Source organism: Oryctolagus cuniculus, chromosome 21, assembly GCF_964237555.1.
Source record: "Oryctolagus cuniculus chromosome 21, mOryCun1.1, whole genome shotgun sequence".
NCBI classification, from domain to species: Eukaryota; Metazoa; Chordata; class Mammalia; order Lagomorpha; family Leporidae; genus Oryctolagus; species Oryctolagus cuniculus.
This window is the reverse complement of record NC_091452.1, coordinates 8,639,819-8,661,764: the sequence shown is the minus strand read 5'-3', so window position 1 is coordinate 8,661,764 and position 21,946 is coordinate 8,639,819. Positions and strand designations below refer to the sequence as shown.

The 21,946-nt window shown below is 53.4% G+C and overlaps 1 protein-coding gene across 8 annotated transcripts in view; it reads right to left on the bottom strand.

Annotated features, from left to right (window-relative positions):
* Positions 1-21,946, bottom strand: part of CUX2 (cut like homeobox 2) — a 322,941-nt gene that overhangs the window by 172,210 nt on the left and 128,785 nt on the right. The window contains exon 1 of one of the 8 annotated variants that reach the window (XM_070066195.1): positions 17,422-17,652. The exons of the other annotated variants lie outside the window; for them this stretch is intronic. Coding sequence (XP_069922296.1) covers positions 17,422-17,643 — 222 coding nt within the window. The 5' untranslated portion in view covers positions 17,644-17,652. Of the gene's footprint in view, positions 1-17,421; positions 17,653-21,946 lie in introns of those variants that run through there. 8 annotated transcript variants of the gene reach the window in all.

Here is a 21,946-nt window from a genome sequence, read left to right as displayed (position 1 = left end):
TCCCAGCATTCTGTAGGCCTTGGCATTCCCTAATTATGAGTGCAGCCTAATTCAATCAAGATTCCACTGCTGGTTTTTTCTAACGCTCTGACTGATGCCATGAAAGCAACACTTTTTTTCCCCCTCCAAACAAATTAAACCTCTGTATTATAATCATTACCTAAGAATTCTCTGTATATGCACAATTTTTGCTTTTTAAAATCATAATTGCACACATCTACCTGTCAAATGAATAGGAATTCTCAACATATAATGCATGTCAGCAGGAACTAAGCACCAGGCAGAGGCCAAGAGAGGGAGGGAGGATGAGGCCTTGGTTTTTCCTTTAGCAAGCAGGGATCAAGGTTCCATCAAAGCATAACAGCAGTGTCCTGCAGATTTATTCCAAGGAGCAGGAGGGCATGCATTCACTCCTCTGTCAGTCTTTACTGAGAACTTGCAGCGTGCTGCTCCTGAGTAAGGCAGACCCGCTCCTGGCCCTTAAGGAACATACGGTCCAGCCGGGGAGACAAGCACAAAACAGATAATCGCACAATTATTTCTACCATGGTGACCGGAGCCAAGCAGAAAAAGAGGGGCACCTGTGAGTGTAGGAGGAGCTACGTCATCTAGACCAGGGGCCACCAACACTTCCTTGAAGAGCTGACACTTCAGCTGCATTTGAGAGAGGAGTGAAAGGGAAGAGAGCGGGAAGAAAACAGAGATATACAATGTCCATGGATTAGAAGACCCAGTATAATCGGATTCTCTCCAAATTGATCTGTAGGCCACATGCAATCCCAATCAAAGTCCCAGGAGGTGTGTTTTCTTTGTTGTAGAAATCGAGTAGTCTATTCTAACATTTACACGGAAATTCAAGGAAGAAGATCCAAAGGAATCTTGAAACACAAGAACAAGGTAGGATGCCTTGGTCTATTCAGTTTCAAAACCCACTAGGAAGACATGGTCATCAATAAAGTGTGCTGACGCAGTAAGGATAGGCATATTGATCACTGAGGAATGATGAAGATCCCAGAAATAGACCCACACATAGATGCTCATTTGACTTTTATTTTTAAAAAAAGGCTTATTTATTTATCTGAAAGTCAGAGTTACAGAGAGGCGGAGGCAGAGAAAGAGAGAGAGAAGTCTTCAATCCGCTGTTTCACTACCCAAATGGCCGCAAGAGCAGAGCTGGGCCAATTCAAAGTCAGGAGCCAGGAGCCTCCTCCAGGTCTCCCACTTGGAAGCAGAGGCCAAGGACTTGGGCCATCTTCCACTGCTTTCTCAGGCCACAGCAGAGAGCTGGATTGGACCCGCATCAGCATCCATATGGGATGCCGGTGCTGCAGGCGGCAGCTTTACTTGCTACACCTCAGCACCAGCCCCTTCATTTGACATTTGAGAAAAGAAAACAAAGCAATCTAAAGGGGAAAGGAAAATATTTTTAACAAATGGCACTGGATATTCATACAGAGAAAAGTGATCCTCAAACTTACTTCACAGGGGCCAGCGCTGTGGCTAGTGAGCTAAGCCTCCGCCTGCAGCACCAGCACTCGTTTGGGCACTGGTTTGTGTCCTGGCTGCTCCTCTTCCAGCCCAGCTCTCTCCTGTGGCCTGGGAAAGCAGGCCCAAGCCCTTGGGCCCCTGCACCCACATGGGAGACCCGGAAGAAGCTTTTGGCTCCTGGCTTTGTATCAGCCCTGCTCTGGCTGTAGCAGCCATTTAGGTAGTGAACCAGCAGATGGAAGACCTCTCTCTCTCTCTCTCTCTCTCTGCCTCTCCCTCTCTCTCTAACTATACCTCTCAAATAAATATAAAAAACTCTTACCTCACACCACCAAACTTAAGACAAATCATAGATCTAAACATAAACTCAGAAACAGCACAGCTTCTGAAAGAAAACAGGAGAATAGCTTCATGATTTAGGGGCAGGAAAAGGCCTCTTAAACCAAACACAGTGGTAAGAGCACTTGAGAAAGAGGCGTAACACGGGCCAAGGCTCTGGAGAAGGATTTGATATTCTGCAAGAAATCCAGCATGGACAGAGTGTGGCACAGCAGAAGGGAAGTGGCATAACTGGGTATTCACTGCTGCAGTGAGCTTCATAAAAAGAAACCTGTGCCGCAGACAATGAAGACAAGTCACAGACTAGGAGAAGATATTTGCAAACCACATACCTGACAGGACTAATCTGAGGCATATATAAAGAACTCTCAAAACTCAACAACAAGAAAGCAGTTTCCTGAAATGTTGATGATGCGCTTATCAAATGGCTCACTCCTAGGTATTTACTCTAGAGACAAAAGCTGCAGTTACAGGGGCTGGCGCTGTGGCATAGTGGGTAAAACTACTGCGTGCAGTGCCAGCATCCCATATGGGTGCTGATGCAAGTCTTGGCTGCTCCACTTCCAATCCAGCTCTCTGCTATGGCCTGGGAAAGCAGTAGAGGATGTCCCAAATCCTTGGGCCCCTGCACCCAAATGAGAGACTCGGAAGGAGCTTCTGGCTTCTAGCTTTGGATTGGTCCAGCTCCAGCTGTGCGGCCAATTGGGGAGTGAACCAGTGGATGGAAGACCTCTCTCTCTCTCTGCCTCTGCCTCTCTCTCTCTAATTCTGCCTTTCAAACAAATGAACAAATAAATCTTTTTTTTAAAAAAAAAAAAAAGCTGAAGTCACAGACAAGCCTGTGTGCAAAGGTTTACTGGAGCTTTATGCACAAGTGCCATAACCTGCAAACAATTCAAGTATCTTTAAAGGCCAGGTGAATGAATAAACGGTGATCTGACCACACAATGGAATACTATTCAGCAATACAAAGGAGCATGCTGTGAACAAACTCGACAGTATAGCTGTATCTTAGATGCACTGTGCTAAAGGAAAGAAGCCAGGTTCAAAAGACAACATATGGGGCCAGCGCTGTGGTGTAACAGGTTAAGCCACCGCCTGCAGTGCCAGCATCCCATATGGGCGATGGTTCAAAGCCCAGCTGTTCCACTTCCAATCTAGCTCTCTGCTATGGCCTGGGAAAGCAGTAGAAGATGGCCCAAGTCCTTGGGCCCCTGTATCTGTGTGGGAGACCCAGAAGAAGCTCCTGGCTCCTGGCTTCGGATCGGTGCAGCTCCGCCGTTATGGCCAATTGGGGAGTGAACCAGCAGATGGAAGACCTCTCTCTCTGCCTCTCCTCTCTCTGTGTAACTCTGACTTTTAAATAAATAAATAAATAAATAAATCTCTTTTTTTTTAAAAAAGACAACATATTACATACTGCATCATTCTGTTTACATGATGTCTGTGAAAAGGCAAAGCTCATGGGACAGCCACTACAGTCGTTGCCAGGTATGCGAGTGAGGAAGGATTTGAACACAAAAAGCAGAACAAGGGACTCTCGGGGTGGCAGAAGCGTCTCACATTCTGATGGTGCTCAAAGCACATGCAACCATCCACTAAGCAAACCAAGAAACACGGCAGCGTGTCAGTAAAACACAACCCCACCGCTCCTCTCACCCTCTGCTTAGGCATCCTGCCAGACCTCCCACTCGCTGTTGGAGACAATGCAGAGTTCTTAGCACGATGCTCAGAGCCTCACAGCACCTGCACAGCCCCCTCCACAGCTGATGCTCCCCTCCACCACTCCAGGGCCCAAGGTCAGCACCTTCATACCCCAGGGCCTTTGTTCATGCTGCTCCTTCTGCCTGGAGTGCCTTACTTGCCTCCCTCCCAGTTAAGCTCTTATTAATTCCTCCAGATGTGGCTTGAACATCGCTTCCTGGGGTCATCCATCCAAAGTGCCCAGCTCAGAGGCTGGGTCCACAGAGATGCTGAGCCCAGCTTGGTTGGGGGAAGACTGACACTATCCAATGTCCCATTATTTAAGGACACGGTGGCCAGCTATGTCTTCGATGCCAACATCCACATTCCAAAAGAGGGATGTGGTGGAAAATGAAAGAGGCAAGGGACATACCTCCAGCTGAAAACATGGCCTTCCTTAATAAGGCTTCTTTTAACCCAAAGATGCTCTCAGGAGAAGGAAGCCAGGCCAGAGCACAGCAACTCAAGACGGCACTGACCCAAGCCTGCCCCTGGAAGTCCCCTGCGTGGCACACAGCTTGTCCCGGGATTCCCCATGGCCCCCTAGGTCACACCTCCGTGATGAAGGAGCAATTCCTTCCCCACGCCCAGCCGGATTAAGGCAACAGCGAGGCCCCAGAACACTGCTTAAGAGAGATTTCTTAGGCCGCGGCTCTGCGAGTCAGAAATAAAAAGCGGGGTTTTGGCGTTGTGCAATTAATGCAGCAAACATTGATTTCTGCTCTGTAAGAAGCCGGTTCATTAATTCCAGATGCTCCCACCAGTCAAACCCAGGCCGGGCTTCTTTGCGATATGAGGCAAATGAGAATACTGAATTTTAAAATTCCTTTCCACAGCAACCTTTATTACCAAACAGAGCATAAAACCCACCCACCCAGACTGCTTAATTCTTCCTAAATAATTAACAGCACCTGCTCACCTCCCCATTTACTCGAAGCCCTGCTGGACCCTCCTAGTGCGAACAAAGATCAATGGGCCACTGCCTGGCCACCTGGCCCCGCCCCCAACAAGCACTTTATTTGCTCAGTGGAAGATCTTGCCCAGGCCCTTTTCCCCCCGCCCCCCATCCCCACCTTGGCTTGGGACTTCTTTACTGGATTAGAGTTTTCCCTGGATCACTCTGCAAGGTAAAGACCCCCAGGGACTTCCTGAGACATAGTCTGGGGGCTGTGAGGCAAGCAAGGAAGGGGGACGAGCCCTAGGGAGAATCTGAAACCTCTCATGATTATTTGAAAGGCAAATCCCCCTTGAGGGGGGTTGGTGCAGTTAGCAAGGCTCCAACTCTGTAATTCCAGCTCTGGAAGGCCCAGCCGTGAGCCAGCCGTCCTGCTGGGCTCTCCTGTTACTGGACCAAAGCTCTGCCCCTCAGTGTGCCTAGGACGTCTGCTAGAAATAGAGAGTCGTGGGCGCCACCCAGTCCTAGAGAACCAGAATCCCCATTTCAATGAGGTCCCTCGCATCTCCCCTGGGAGAGTAACGAAGACACCTTCTGCTTGCCAGCCCCAAACTGGGATCCCTGGCCCTACCGCCCCCAGGGCCGCCATAGCCCTGGGAACAGACACCTTCCAACAAGGCCGCCAGCCTAGCTCAGAGGGCCACTGAGCCAGCAATCACGTCCTGGCCTGGTTCAGAAACCCCTGAACCATGAAGCCCTTAGAGTTCCCCACACTGACCACGTTAGCAGCGCCTGGGAACTGGGGAGAAATGCACACTCCTAAGACGTGTCGGGGCTGCTACATCCCCAGGAGTCAGGAAGCTGTCCAAGGGGACCTTCTGCACGACAAAGCTGGAGGACAAGGATTCCGCGGAGGAGGAAGTCTGCCGTCTGAGGGCGGCCACTTCGGTTGAATGGACTCCTTCCACTGGACGCAGGAGTGCTGGGGATGTGGGAGACCCCTGTGTTGTCCAAAGGAAGTTGAGGCAGAGAGAATGAATGAATGAATGATTCCCAGCAAGTCACGAACCAGGATGGGATTGGCAAAGAGGTAAAGCACCTGAGATCCAAGTTCAAGGCCACTGCCCCAGTGCTTCTTTGGCAAGAGGCACCAACAGGCCTAACCACCCCCCATCCCACCTCTGCACCCCCCTTTACCCATTCCCAAGAATAGTTTCTTTATCCAAAGGGATCTCAGGGATGAGACACGGAGCCTTGTGAATGTGTGCGTCCCCTGTTCGCGCCTCCCCAACCTTCTCAGTTATCCTGGTGAACACGACAAAGATTTCATGCACCAAATACCATCCGGCTCCAATTGTCATTTCAGGATTCGCACCGTTTTAATGAATGCCAAAGCTGTTTCTTCGCTGATAGAGCCTGACAAGACCAACAATCACAGATTAGAGAGAAACTTCTTGCTTTTCAACAAAGGTTAATAAATAGTGACAGCATTAAGTCTATTCTGATTAACTATGCTGAAAGATATTATTGCTGTTTGTAACATGAAATCATTATTGGATTAAGCACAGCATATAAAAATGAAATGTGAGTTTTAATCTCAAATGTAGGATGCGGGCTTCTTGGATAAAGGGGAGGGGGGACACTCAGAGGCCTGTATGAATTTTTAAGTTGCTCTGGTGAAGGGACATTATCCATCATTTGTCTGGCCTGCAGCTGAGGGTGAAGAAGGGGGTCTCAGTGAACACCCATGCTGCTCTGCACCTTAAAGAAGCTAAGAGGCAAGTGGCAGAGACAAGCCCCCCACCAATCCATCGCACAGAGCAGCAAAACAGCGTGGGGCAGGATCCAAGCAGGGACCCATGGCCCACGGTGGCCTCTCTCAAGCAAGGAGGGAGAGATGGGGAAAGACTCACCCTTGTCTTCTAAATGGGAGAACAAGTTGGAGGAAAGCAGTGAAAGTGGGTGAAAGGCTCCCAGTGGGTCATTAACCCAGGACTGGGTGGGACACAGATGAGATTCAAGTTCAAAGTCACCACTTTGCCCCTTCCCCCCATCCCATCCACCGAGGATCCCTGCAAACGCACCCAAACTGTGGGATTCGAGATGCTTTATTGATGCGTTCGTTCAGGCACAGACCTCATCTCTGCCATTGCTCCAGGGCCCCAAGGCCAGGTAGGAAATGAGCAGAAAGCCTGTAGCAAGCTGTCCTCCCAGAAAGCAAGGAAGCTGTCCAAGGCCGATGGAGGTCCAGAGGGTTCTGGGGTCGACGCAGAGGCCACTTCCTGCCAGAGATGGCACAATCTGAACATGGATGAGGCCAGTAATGGAAATGGATCAGGAGACTGCAGTCATGCTTGGATCCTTGTGCTAATCAAGACGATTCTTAAACCTCTCCTCAGCCACCTTTGGAGGACGCCAGAGAACCAGTTCATTAGTTTGGAACTGGTACATAAAGGGAAAGAATTAAGCATTTATCTTCCCTTTCATGGACACACTTTCCTTCAGGGTAAGCAAATAACTGATGAGGGGCAGTTCCTCTGCAGAAAAGACAGGAGCAGGGACAGAAGCTGTGGATCCACATTTAGCAGCCCCGAATGGACTAATGGACCTGGGCAGTGATCACAAGTGGGCATGAAACCCAGTGGATGCAAAATGGACAGGGAAGTTGACAATGGATGGATCAGGCTGACAGCTCCTGAACCCACCGATCAATCGCAACATCAAGACAGGGAGACTGCCAGACCCCGTGTGCATCCTGACAGAAGGGCACATAGCCACCTGCCATGTGGTCTTGCCAAAAATATTGATCCAGCCGGCATCTGATCAAGCGTCGGAGTCTACTGCCAGTGTGCAAGAAACCCAGGGCACAGAGGAGAGCGTTAAATGACACCACAGGGAGGTGCTCGCCCAAAGCCAATGCAGGGAAACTGTACAGGACAAACAGTCTGGCTTCTTTGGCAAGAAAAACACACATCTAACAAAAACAAGAGGAGAAATGAGAGAGGAGAATGGGATGGGGAGGCACAGAGACGGGGTGGGGGGACAGGAAATAGTGGAGGGGAGAGAGGAGATGGGAGCAGAGAGGACAGAGAAAACGATATATAGACCCTCGAGTCTACACTGATAAAAACAACCAACCAAATGGATCAACAAGAGATAAGAAAAAGCTCTTCAACTAATAAATGTAAAATTAATAGTGGAAATAGGAAACTACCACTTGGTAAACACCATAGCAAAGTTTCAGGCAAGAAGCACTGAATGATGCTAAAACCAGAGTGCAAAAGAATGATGGGAAACAGAGTATTACATTGTCTTGTAACCTCTCCCCACAAGATACTTATTAATTACAAAGAAAAAAAAATCACTTCATAGCAGAAGGTCCCTGCAGACATCCATCGCCTTGAGCTGGTGGCCAAAGGTAACATCAACAGTAACAGGCATGCTGGTGCTGTGGCACAGTGGGTAAAAGCCCTGGCCTGAAGCGCTGGCACCCCATATGGGCACCGGTTCTAGTTCCGGCTGCTCATCTTTGATCCAGCTCTCTGCTATGGCCTGGGAAAGCAGTAGAAGATGGCCCAAGTCCTTGGGCCCCTGCATACGTGTGGGAGACCCCGAGGAAGCTCCTGGCTCCTGGCTCCAGATCAGCACAGCTCCAGCTGTTGCAGCTATCTGGGGAGTGAACCAGTGATGGAAGATCTCTCTGTCTCGACCTCTCTCTGTAACTCTTTCAAATAAATAAAAATAAATCTTAAAAAAAAACAGTAACAGGATAGACAGACAGAAGGTGCCTTGTGATACAATGTACCAAGAAGGACACAGCATCACCATCACAGCACTTCTGCCCAGAGTGCACAGTCCAAATCTGACCACAAGTGATCGTCCTACATTCCCAAATGGAGCGACAATCTCTAAAACACGTTATCGTCAGTCTCACCAAGTTCTCTACAAATGTGTCAAGGTCATCAAAGACAAAGAAGAGCAAAGCACTGTCCCAGACCTAAGGAGACTGAAGGCCCATGACAACTAATGCAATGCATAATCTAGAACTGGACCTGAGCCACAAACAGGACATGAGTGGGACAACTGGCAGAATTTGAGTACGGTTACCCAGTCCGCTACAGAACAGTATTGCATCCATGTTAACTTTTGTGATTGTTCTGTGGTTCTGGTTGGCATCTGGGGAATTCTTTGTACCATTTTTTCCCCCAACTTCTTATAAATCCTTTTGAAATCATCTCAAAATGAAGTGGTAGAAAGTAGGATTTTAGGAGCCAGAGTTTTGGTGCAGCAGGTGAAGCTGCAGCATGGGAAGGCAGCAGCAGATGGCCCAACTGTGTGGGCCCCTGCCACCCACTTGTGGGAGACCTGCATGGGGTGCCAGCCTCCAGGCTTCAGTCTGGCCCAGCCCTGGCTGTTGCGGCCATTTGAGGGAGTGAATCTGCAGATGGCAGATCTCTCTCTCCCTCTAACTCTGTCTTTCAAATTAATTAATTAAGATTTTAGGCCGGCGCTGCAGCTCACTAGGCTAATCCTCCGCCTTGCGGCATCGGCACCCCGGGTTCTAGTCCCGGTCGGGGCACCGGATTCTGTCCTGGTTGCCCCTCTTCCAGGCCAGCTCTCTGCTGTGGCCAGGGAGTGCAGTGGAGGATGGCCCAAGTGCTTGGGCCCTGCACCCCATGGGAGACCAGGAGAAGTACCTGGCTCCTGCCATCGGATCAGCGCGGTGCGCCGGCCGCAGTGCGCCGGCTGCGGCGGCCATTGGAGGGTGAACCAACGGCAAAGGAAGACCTTTCTGTCTCTATCTCTCACTGTCCACTCTGCCTGTCAAAAAAAAAAAAATTAAATCAAATTAATTAATTAAGATTTTAAAAGCGTGAGGCATTCCCTAAATGCCCTGACTGATTCGCTCCTCATCCATATGGCTGTTGGTTTCAGGCATCTGTGTGCTAGCTAGAGCTGACAAGTCCCATTCCAGACCATTCTGCTCCCTGCACCCTCTGGAACCCCACCTGGGGAATGGACATGCCTGGCAGGTACCTCCACGTTCCCAGGGCCAGGAAGGATGGAGCTGGCCAGGTGGGGGTGGCAGCACCAGGCCCTGCCCAGGTGACACCCCAGCTCCTGAACTCCCCAAGGCAACAAAAGAACTGAGCTGGGAACACAGAGAAGAGAACCGTAAGTGACATCCACATGCCATCTTCACCTGGTTCAATTAGGCAGGGGATCCTGAGCAGGGATAAACACAGTCCAGTTGAATGTCACAAAAGTTTCTGTCAAGGAGAAACCAACAGGAGTTCCAGGATGCGACTGATCCACACCAGGTGGGTGGGCTGTGTGACGGCTTGGTCATGGAGCAGGACCTGGGGTGTGAGCCACAGGGAGAAAGGCACTAGCACAGAAAACTACACTTGGGTGCACCTGCACGTGTTAAATGGGGAGAGAGGCGCGGCTGTACGAGGACGATTAGCGCCATGCCCGGCACACTAGAAGGGGTCACCACCGCTTCTGGACTTCATGTGCAACTATCTCCCTGCCACGTGGGCCCTACCTGCACAGAACGTGTCCATCAACCAGTTCCAACTGAGCTGCCAGCCCCACAAGGCCGACTCCCTTCTGTCCCTGGGCTGTCCCCTGGCCCTCTCTTGGCCACACGGGACAACAGGTGTTTCCCCATCTGGCCAGAGGCTTCGTTACCTCCCTGATTTTCTGAAACAGGAAAGTGTTTGCTGCCCCTCACTTCCTGCCACACGTTGCCACCGCGTCCTCCAGGACAGCCTCGGTCGGAACCCAGCGCCCGTTCCCTGGTGCCCCTGCCCTTTACTCCAGTTTCCATCTGCAACTGAGACTCCGTGCAGCCAGCACTGCCGTTAACGAGCATTAAGAGAGAGGCTTGGGCCGGCGCCGCGGCTCAATAGGCTAATCCTCCGCCTTGCGGCGCCGGCACACCGGGTTCTAGTCCCGGTTGGGGCGCTGGATTCTGTCCCGGTTGCCCCTCTTCCAGGCCAGCTCTCTGCTGTGGCCCAGGAGTGCAGTGGAGGATGGCCCAAGTGCTTGGGCCCTGCACCCCATGGGAGACCAGGAGAAGCACCTGGCTCCTGCCATCGGATCAGCGCGGTGCGCCGGCCGCAGCAGCGGCCATTGGAGGGTGAACCAACGGCAAAGGAAGACCTTTCTCTCTGTCTCTCTCTCTCTCTCACTGTCCACTCTGCCTGTCCAAAAAAAAAAAAAAAAAAAAAAAAAAAGAGAGAGAGAGAGAGGCTTGATGAGTCCTCTCCACAGCCCACACACAGACACTACTGTTCATCCACTTGACAGGCAAGGAAACTGTGTCCCAAAGAGGTCACTTGCACAGGACCTCTAGCTAGCAAGTGACAGAGTTGGGCTCCTGAGTGGCTCCAAAGGCCTCACTCTTCTCGGATGCCTGCTAGAAAAGGGAGCTGGAGGGGTAGGAATCCCACTACCTCTTCTCCTGGGCTCTGTGTTACAGGCCCTGGAGGGAGAGGCACAGTGCACGTGCGCGGGCAGCTGTCCCGCTTCCCACAGTGGCCCTCTCCTGAATTTCAAATCATCTCCCCTGCGCTGAGTCACCGCCTTTGCCGGCCCCTGCCCGGGAGGACAGAAATCAATACTCATTGCCTATCGACTCAGCTATCAAATCGATGGGCGTTGGGCCCCGAGGCAGAGCCGATCATTCCAAAACCCCCATGCCCCATTTCAATTCTGATGGACGCACATTTCCTTTTAATAACCCCAAAATATTTCTGAGGCACAATAAATACGCCGCCCAGGTAGCAAGCTGGGGCTGCACCTTCGCGCTGAAGGACACAGGCCCGGCCGGCGGGGCAGCAGTCCTTCCCCAGCACATGGCCCAGACACCTGGCAGGGCCCTGGTCTGTCCTGGGGGCAGCGGTGAGCCTTGCTCAGCAGGTGGGTCAGTCAAGGACGCTGCTTTGAGGCGGCAGGTCCCAGGACAGAGCAGCGAAGATGCAGCTGGAAGCAAATCAGTTTCAGGCAAAGCCACCGAGGCTGACACCCTGTTCGTCCTCCGAGGAAACCACACTGGCCCCCATCCACCTCAGCCCATTCCTCAAAAGAAGCCTCCACATGGGCTACAGGCACAGGCGGTCCCAAAAATGCCAGCCAAGGTGGAAAGCAGGGGCTGAGCTGGGGGTCAAGATGAGCAGGGTGGGGCCACACTGATTCTCTGTGACCATGACCTTGGGGATGTCTCAGATGCTACCTGGGCTGCTCTTTCCTCCTCTGTTAATAGGGGGCAGAGTCTACAACCTCCCCCCCCGCCAACCAGGAGCTTTTATGGGTACAGGGGCCCAAACACTTGGGAGATCCTCTGCTGCTTCAGCAGGAAGCTGACTCAGAAGTGGAGCAGCTGGGACTCAAACCAGTGCTCATGTGGGATGCCGGCACTGCAGGCGGTAGCTTAACCCACTAAGCTACAGTGCCAGCCCCAATTAAATCCTTCTGAACATTTCACATCCGTCAACACTTCACTCAGTAAGCACTTACCCTGTTTTGTTATTGCTTGCATGAGGGGTAAAAGAGCAGACAAAAATGAAGCTCAGGACTGTGGTGTCACTGGGTACCGTGAGTACAGCACAGCCAGGACGTGGCAGAATCTCTGCAAGTCACAAAAAAAGGATGGTGGTATCCCGAAAGAGGAAACATGTAGAAGACAAGACAGGCAAAAAGCAAAGGAGCCAGCTGGTGGCAGCTGCGGAACTCGAGCTGAACTCCAAGTGTGGGAGGGTTTGGAACAGGCAGAAGAAGGAGGGACACTAGTTGGGGGAAGCAGGGATCTTTTTTTCTGCCAAGGGCCCTTCTGATATTCATAACATCATTCACAGGCCACACAAAATTGTTAACTTAAAAAGTAGCCTGCTACAGATATGTTGAATTTCAAGTCCTACCTGTGGTTGCCTTGGCGGGGCCAGAACAAATGATTTCTCAGGCCTTGCCTGGCCCACGGGCCCAGATTCCCCAACCCTGTCCAGGTGGCCAGAGCAGCCTGGACAAGTGCATGCAGCACCCAAGCCCATCCAATGAGAGCAACTCGTGCACTCGCAACAGCTGTCGGGAGAGTTGCTTCCTTTCCCTGAGTTGCCAAACTGGCTCAATGGCTGCCAGGGGAAAGCCCTGGCTGAGAATAAAGCCCACCCACCAACAGAAGGCTGAGCCAGGAGACGAGCAGGGTAAGATAACATCATCTGAGCAGCTGGGTACAGCATGTCTGAAGATGTTAACTCAGAACTTTCAGGTCACATGAGTCAATAAAAGTCCTTTTTTAATTTAGGGTGGTTCCAGATGAACTCCTCTCACATAGACTTAAATGTCCTGCCCGGTGGGGCCGGCGCTGTGGTATAGGGAGTAAAGCTGCTGTCCACAGTGCCAGCGTCCCATATGGGCGTCGGTTCGAGTCCCGGCTGCTCCACTTCTGATCCAGCTCTCTACTGTGGCCTGGGAAAGCAGTAGAAGATGGTCCAAGTGCTTGGGCCCCTGCACCGTGTGGGAGACCCAGAGGAATCTCCTGGCACCTGGCTTTGGATCAGCGTAGCTCTGGCTTTTGCAGTCATCTGGGAGAGTGAACCAGTAGATGGAAGACCTCTCTCTTTGTGTGCCTCTGCCTCTCTGAAACTCTGCCTTTCAAATAAATAAATAAATCTAAAAAATAAGAAGTCCTGCCTGTTATAGTAAAGAGTGGTCTCACGGGCTGGCACCGTGGCTCACTAGGTTAATTCTCTGCCTGCGGCGCTAGCATCCCATATGGGCGCCAGGTTCTAGTTCCAGTTGCTGCTCTTCCAGTCCAGCTCTCTGCTGTGGCCCGGGAGGGCAGTGGAAGATGGCCCAAGTGCTTGAGCCCCTGCACCTTGCTCCTGGCTTCGGATCAGCACAGCACTGGCCGTAGCAGCCATCTGGGGGGGGGGGGTGAACCAATGGAAGGAAGACCTTTCTCTCTGTCTCTCTCTCTGTCTATAACTCTACCTGGCAAATAAATTAAAAAAAACAAAACAGTGGTCTCAGACACCCCTCACTGTGATATAGTCCCTAAAACCTCCACCTGAGATTCATGAGGGCAATCAGTTCTCCTCCTTCTGCTGGTCCCACGGGCTGTCCCCTGGTACCAGGAAGCCGAGCACAGAAGTATTCACTGAACGAGTGCATGTGCCCCCTCCCCAAGCCAGCGCACACCTCAGCGGCCTGGCAGGCTATAGTCACGGCCAAGTCTTCGAGCGGAGGATGAGTGTCCTAGTTTCCCAGCAGTTCCTCTGTCTCCAGCCATCACAATCACACTTCATGACCAACTCCATGAGACGTTTCTGGCACACACAGGTCTGCAGGTCTCATGGACCACAACCCCTCTTCCTGGGAGCTACCAGGTTACGCCAGAACCCAATCACCTCCTGAGCCACAGTGAGCTGAGAGACCACCATCCACCCACCTGACAACACCTGTTAGACAACAGATACACGGAGCGCCTGCTCACAGCATCTGGGTGTCTGCTGTGGAACTTGGTCTGGGACCAAACCCAGGGGACATTTCGTTTTCATCAAATAGATGGGCACCTCTTCCATAAGCCAATGAGACCTTTTCTCTTTTAAAAAAAAAGATTAACTTATTTATTAATTTGAAAGCTGTAGTCAGACACACACACACACACACACACACACACAGGGTCGGAGGGAGAAATATCTTCCATCTGTTGGTTCAGTCCCCAGATGATGGCAACAGTATAAGAGCAAAGGTACTTGGAACTCCATCTGGCCTCCCACGTGGGTGGCAGGGCCCAGTCACCTCGGTCATCTTGCACTGCTTTCCCAGGTGCATTAGCAGGTAACTTGATCCCAAGTGGAACAGTAGCTGAGACCTGAACCAGTGCTGTGATATGGGACGCCGGCATTGCGAGTGGTGGCTTAACTGGCTGTGCACAATGTTGGCCCCCAGCAAGACCTTCAAGATGAGGGCAGGGGCCTCCTCAACAGGAAATTTAGAAACCTATCCATTGCCAGTAACAGTAAGATGAGAAGAAGCTCCTGGCTCCCGGCTTCAGCCTGGCCCAGCTTGGCTACTGCAGCCATCAGGGAAGTGAACCTGTGGATGGAAGATCTCTCTCTGTCACTCCCCAGTCTCTATCTCTGCCTTTTAAATAAATAAATCTTTAAAAATTTTTTAGAAAATTCAAAGTCCATGGTGTGGGTAAGCAGACACTCAGAGGGCCCGGTGCCATGGCTCACTTGGCTAATCCTCTGTCTGCAGCACCAGCATCCCATATGGGTACCGGGTTCTAGTCCCGGTTGCTCCTCTTCCAGTCCAGCTCTCTGCTGTGGCCCAGGAAGGCAGTGGAGGATGGCCCAAGACCTTGGGCCCCTGCACCCACATGGGAGACCAGGAAGAAGCACCTGGCTCCTGGCTTCGGATCGGTGCAGCGCGCCCGCCGTAGTGGCGATTTGGGGGGTGAACGAACGGAAGGAAGACCCCTCTCTCTCTCTCTCTCTCTCTCTCTCTCTCTGTAACTCTACCTGTCAAATAAATAAATAAATAAAAATCTGTAAAAACAAAACAAAACAAAACAAAAAGACACTCAGAGAGGTCTAGCTCAAAGCTGCCCAGCAAATGCAAGCGTTGAGGAGGATCACAGAAGGTCTCCAACCTTCCGCTTTCCCTGCCTGAAACAGGAATAAGGGGGTCCTACTCCGGGAGGCGTCTACGAAGACAAGACGAGCTAACTGCAGCAAGGAGCGTGGGTGCCGGCCAGGCAGGCACAGAGGGCTTCCCTCGGCACGCCCGGGTACTTTCCCACCACCAGCCGTGACACAGTTTAAGGAGGGGTGGGCTCAGGGTGGGGTGTGGTGCCAGGCAGGGGGAAACACCACCCCTCCTCCTTTTGCTGTCTGCCACCAATGCTCAGATGTCAGTCGGCTTTCGGCACAGCCGCTGCCCTGGCTTGCTGGGCTCGCCCTCGGCGAAGAGGGCTGCCAGGTGGCTTCCTTGCTGGCTGGCTTCCGCCCCTGGCTGCTGCCCAGACTGATTTAACCCAAGTCTATGCCCATCTTGCCAAATCGCTGGAGGAGAGGCAGACAGCATTCCATGTGGCCCACCCACACAGGACACCCACCCCATAATCCTGGCTGTGGCGCCCCTGGCACCCCACAGCTGCCTGACAGCAGAGTGGGCAAGGCTGCACACGGAGTGCATTACGCATTGTGTCTTTTAAAAAGGAGGCTATTTTGTGCTGACAGATGTTTTAATCTGGGTTCAAGCATTCCAGAAATACCAATAATAGCTCATGCTCTGCAGTGCTCACTACAACCTTTTATGTAGAATCAGGAACTTAACCCTGACATGCCCCAGCAACAGGTACTATTATTAGCTGCATCTTACAAGTCAGGAAACCGAGGCACAGATAGGATGACCTGCCCCAAATCTGCATCTCATGAGCTATGACACGCAGAACTGAGTTTGCAACAAGGGAGAGACAGTGGCACTGCCAGGAGTCCCATTGTCCAGGAGACAAGACTGAGGCTCAGAGAAGCAGAGTAGCATGTTCAAGGCCACATGGCACTCAAGGCCAGGCTCTAAACCTGCATTTGGCACTGGCCTAACAGCACTGAATTGCACACAACACTTGGTTTCTCTTCAGAAAAACGGGACTCCCCAGCCCAGCCGCCCTGGTCTGTGGAGGGTGACACTGCAGCAAGACAGATCTGGCAAAGCTGGGGTGAGCAGACAGGGACAGATGTTAAGAGGTTCCCTAGCTCCAGGGAAGGCCCAGCGGGCCACCAGGTTTCCTGCAGGGCATAATTTTTCTACCCTAGAGAAACCACTGGGGCAGGTCCCATCCGCAGAGTTGCTGCCATCTCCAGGGCTGTGGCTGGAGACCCTCACTGCCCAAAACCAAGGGCGGGGGGCCTCCTTGGTAGGATCAGTCCAACGGCCAGTCCAGGGATGCTGGCCTCCTCGGATCACACAGCATGTGTCAACTGGGGTCCCGATTGCTGGGGCAGGCAGATTGAGACAAAGCATTTTCTGTATCATAAAATAATTTTATATTCGGAAAGCAGCGCCCCCTCCAAAAACTAAACACCCATTGTTTTTATTGCCAAAGCTTCAGAAAGCAAAGCTTGACAAAATTTTCTTGGTTAGGCTGGCGTGGGTTCCCAGAGGGATCTGCAGGGGCCAGGGCAGGGCGTGGCCGGGGGAGGCTGCTCATCTTTCTACGGCACCTATGCTGTGTTCTTGGCCATGGGGTTCCATGACGGGTTGCCTACACAGGAGGCAACACGGGAAATGGGAAAGCACCACACCTGCAACATGTGTCCTTACACAGAGAACCGCTCACAGCTCATGTGCAACGTGTGCTCATAACCGGCCTCTCCAACAAAACACACACACACGCACCAAGCACACATGCAGCTCCCCACACAACACCCTGCCCCAAGCATGTTCACGTCTCAATGCACTATCACACACTGGCATGCATACACGCACATGTGCACACACACCTCCACACATATTTGTGTGTGGGTACTCGTGTGCTCGCACAAGCTCACACCCACACATGTCATCTGACATGCATGGGTGCCTGCACCCTCGCACCTCCCCAAGATGCACACATCCATCCACACACAGAAAAAGATCTGCAGGGCCCCACAGAGGCACCTACAGACTCACTCCAGCCATGCCCAGGGCCACCTCCCAAAGACATGGATAGGTGAATATGGAGAGACACTCTCAATTCATGACCACACATGTGTGTGCGTGCACACACACACACACACATCCACACCCTGTCTCACACATGGATGGCCCTCACAGTCATGACTTACACAGAAGTCACAGGGAGAGCCACATGCAACACACACATCACGCTGGACACACACAGGGTCACAGCCTCTGGCTCTCATCCCCCAGGCCCTTCCCATGAGGGTGGGCCCCACACTCACTCTGGGCAGCTCTGGCCTCTCTCCAGGGCTGTGGGAGGCCCCCCGGCGTGTCCAGACTCGACCCTGGCCTGGCCGCAGAGCCTGTTCCGAAGGCCCGGCAGCAGCTCCGCAGGCAAAGAAAAAGCAAACGTGCAAAAACGCCAGCGAAAGGCGGCGATAGCGCCGTCCCCTTCCCACAGGACTGAGCTGACGCAGGTTCTGCTCTGCAATAAACATTTTCATTCTAAATTTAAAAGACATTAGCATTACCTCTTTGGCTCCCCAGCCAGCCAGCCAGTCCTGTGCCTCAGCTCCCCTTCCACTGCACTGGGCAGGGAAGGGACGCAGGGACACCCTGTACAATGGGACAAGCCCAGGGACCCGCTGGCCTCCTCGTCTGACTCTATGCTACCCAGTTTTAGCACCTGATGAAGCAGTTAAGTGATCAGTGGGTCCAGAAGCCCAAATGTGGCAGAGACCCCCCTCAACCTCCCCTGTAGAGTCCATCTCACCCCTTCCATGGCCCCTGGGGGCGGATCTGAGGCTGCTGTCCTGTGTGAGCACCACACACCAGCAAGGTGCCTTCCACGAGGCAGGTCTGCCTACCCCTGCCCACTCCCACAGTGCGGACTGGGTGTGAAGTCTCTCCCCCTCCGGCCACTTGCTCTCTCACCTCTCCCCTCCAGCAGTGACCCGGGCTAGATTTCTGGCCTCAGCAGGGACTGCAGGACTGGGAAGGGAAGCCACAGGGCCTCTGGGGGAAGCGAAGCAGGCAGTTTTTAGGACCTCAGAGGCCCGCACTCCAGAGCACAGCACTGCCTTGGGCCCACAGCCTCACTCTCCCCCGACCCTGCTCGGCCTGGAGGCCCCAGGCTCTCTGAGCAGTGATCTCCAGGGAGCCAACTCTGCACCTTTGCCCACGCCATTCCCTCTACTCTCTCCTGCCCTTTGCTAGCGCTGTGCCCGCTCACCCACAGGTCTCCCCAGTCACCTCACTGCATGTGCTGGGGGCCTGGAATCCCAAGTTGAATGGGGCAGCCTCCTCCAGGGAGCTCTCCTGGCCTCCCAGACTAGGCTGTGCAGACCCTCTTCAGCCCCACAAGATGCCTGGGCTCCCACTTCAGGATAGTTCTTCCCAGCCTGGAAGAACGCTATCCGCTTCATTCCAGGTCTGTCCCTGCCTGCAGGCTCCCTGAGGACAGGAAGCAGTCTGCAGTGTTTCCTGTCTGCCCTGCACGGGGCACAGCATGTGCCCAATAGGTTGCTGCCGACGGAATGAATGAATAAATGAACAGCTGGCTGGCCCAGGCAGATCCCTCCAACATGGCCACACCCCCACAAAGAAATCAGGAAACAGAGACCAAGTGAGTCCTTGCTGGAGAAGGGAGGTGGCTCCCTGCTCCTACCCACTCTGCACTGGGGCTGAGGTGTGGGCCCCCCGCAAGCCATTCCCAACCATCAGCTGTTACAGGATCGCCCACTGGGGCTCTGCAGGGCCTGCGGGGAGTGGAAAAGAGTGACGTCAGCAGACGGCCCACAGCAGCCTCAAAGTCTCCATTCCGACTTCTGAAACACCACTGCCCCGCATTCTCCTGGGCAGCCTCAGTGCCACACGGGGCCCAGGCCCCTGACTCAGGCCTGACCACCGGCACTGGCTCTGCCCTGTCTCCCTCACCATTCTTGTTTTTTTTTTCCCCACAGGCAGAGTGGACAGTGAGAGAGAGACAGAGAGAAAGGTCTTCCTTTGCCGTTGGTTCACCCTCCAATGGCCGCCGCGGCCGGCGCACCACGCTGATCCGATGGCAGGAGCCAGGTACTTATCCTGGTCTCCCATGGGGTGCAGGGCCCAAGCACTTGGGCCATCCTCCACTGCACTGCCGGGGCACAGCAGAGAGCTAGCCTGGAAGAGGGGCAACTGGGACAGAATCCAGTGCCCCGACCGGGACTAGAACCCAGTGTGCCGGCGCCGCTAGGTGGAGGATTAGCCTGTTGAGCCACAGCGCCGGTTTCCCCCTCACCATTCTTACCCTATAACCCCTCCTTCCTCTCCGTGGTGGCCTGAGAGCTTTTTGCAAAAGGTAAGCCACCCTGTTACCACCACCCTGGCTCAGGTCCTCAATGGCCTCCTTTTGCGCACGGAATTAACCCCCAATCTTGACCCTGATCCTAAGAGAAAAGTCCAATCTCCACACAGCACACAGAAGGGCTCCGGACCTGACATCTGCTGGCCACCCCAAGCTTACCCCCGTCCTAATAAAATGACTCCCACTGCCCCAACACCCTGTTTCTCATCCTCTGTGCCAACACCCACACCAATCCCTGTGGCCAATGCTGCCCCAGGTATGACAGCTACCCTAATTCCCCACCTGACAAACTCATCCTCAGAGCCGCTGCAGTCTCTTTCTTTCCCAGCTCCCAGATACACGCATCTGCTGAGCAAGGCACCCATTGCTGTGGAAAACCCCATCTTGCACTGTAGTGTGGTCTTCTCTCTCCCCAGGGACCCTCTGGAAGGCACAAGCCCATGGTCTTTATCTAGGGGCTCCCCAGATCTGGTCCAGAACAGACATAGTAAAATGGATCAGTTACGGCAATTGGGATTAACATCATTTGTAAGCTCCCTCTGCTGCTGGTGCCTTGCTCCAGGTGCCTGTATGACTCTTTCTAACAGATAAAGCCAGTCAGCTGGCCAGACCCAGCTCCTGCGCTTCCTCCCCATCTCCCCATGATGCTGTCTAGGAGGAAGGGATTTAGGGACTGAAGGGTGAGCAGTGGGAGAGGCCCTGAAAGGAAACAGGAAGTGGGGAGACAGTGGGCACCTCACCCCAGGTTGGCACCTGAGAATCTGAGGCCCTCGTGTCAAGTCCAGAACCCTGGGGATCTGCACTGTGAGGCCACACCTGGCGGTCTCAGGTGACACGCACACATCCAAGGGCTCCACCTCACCCTCCTGGGTGCGTCCGGACAAGGGCTACCCAATGAGCTACCCAGGACAGGGTTAGAATGCATTCAGGAAGGACGTGGTGCAGGCCCTGGGGATGCTGCGCTCTGCCCCATGGGGCTGGCAAGTCTCCACTTTCAGGCTTTATGTCTCCAGTGGGGACTCATCCTCTTGGCTGCACCCAACTCTCTCTGGCCAAGTCCACTAACAAATGCCCCCCGGTGGCTGGGCCAGTCCTGCTTCCTGGAGAAAAAGAGGAGGCTGGGGACCCAGTTGCATGGGAAATGGGGATGCTTAGTGCATCAGGTAATGAAAATGCTGTGGATTCAGGTAAATGACTCTGCCTCTCTGGGCCTCAGCTTCCTCTTCTGGAAAATGGGTGAAAGCTATAAACACTCCTGAAATCCCACACAGGGAGTGCACCGTACACGGCCAGGTGGCCTGCTCTGCTCCATGCACGGTGGCTGCTATGACAATGAGTCATGTTAAGTCCAACTGGCTGCAGGCAGGACAGGAAGAAAGGACAGAGGACAGAGAGCAGCCCAGGGTGGACAAGAAGCCTAGGCAAGGCAGCTGGGGAGCGCGAGAGCCTGGTCTGATCCTTCGTCACCACCCAGAAGGGCTCCGTCATGGACCCCCTGGACTGGTGACACGGGGGTGACACAGGCAGTTCTCGGGTTTCCAGCTGACATAGGGCACAGCGACACCGATATTCCTGGGGCCCTCCTCACTCAGACTTGGCTGAGCCCAGAAGCCCCTGCCCCCAGATTCGCTGCCAAGTCTGTGGGGCCCTCACTCCTGCAGGACAAAGCTCAGACGGGCCTGAGGGCCTAAACTTGGGGCAGCTCCCAGTGCCAGTGCTGAGCAGATCCATGGGAGCTGCCCTTGTCTGCAGGGGCTGACCCCAGCCCAGCCCCAGCACCAGGCGCTTACACCCAGGATTCCCGGCTGCGCAGTGCCAGCACGGCCGCTGTGACCCGTGTGCCTGTCACAACACAAGGGGAAGACAGTGTCTGAAGCAGACAAAATGGACAGAGGCTGTGGCTTGGGTTTCTTCCAGAGACAGTGGAAAAGGCAATGACAGCAATACCGCCCCTCCCGGCTGCACTGAGAACAGCTCTGCCACACTGAGTACCAGTCCAGGCTGTTTGCTCCTCACCTAAGGCTTGAGCTAAATGTGCTCTGAGGCTCATTCTTTGAGGAAACTGAGCCTCTAAAGGTGAAGTCACTCCCTCCCTCCCCATCTTAGAGACCTGGAAACAGAGACTTGGACACGCGGCCGGCAGCAGACTAGGGCCTGATCCCGAGTTCCCCTGACCTCCACGCTCTAACCACAGGTATCCCCTCCCCTCCCCAGAAGAACCTGGGGTCATCATTCCACAGATGCTGATGGAGCCAGAAGTGCTCAGTGCAGGGAGCTGGGGGTGAACGCGATGGCCCAGGGCTGTCACGGCTGCCTTTCCAGAAGGGGACAAGATGCCAAAGGCGCCATCTCTCTCAAAGTGATGACAGCCATAGCGGGGACGAGGGCTGTAGCCAAGACAGTCCACCTTGCCCCGGAGTCCCAAGAAACCAGGCAGCTCCCTGGCTGCACACAACTTCTGG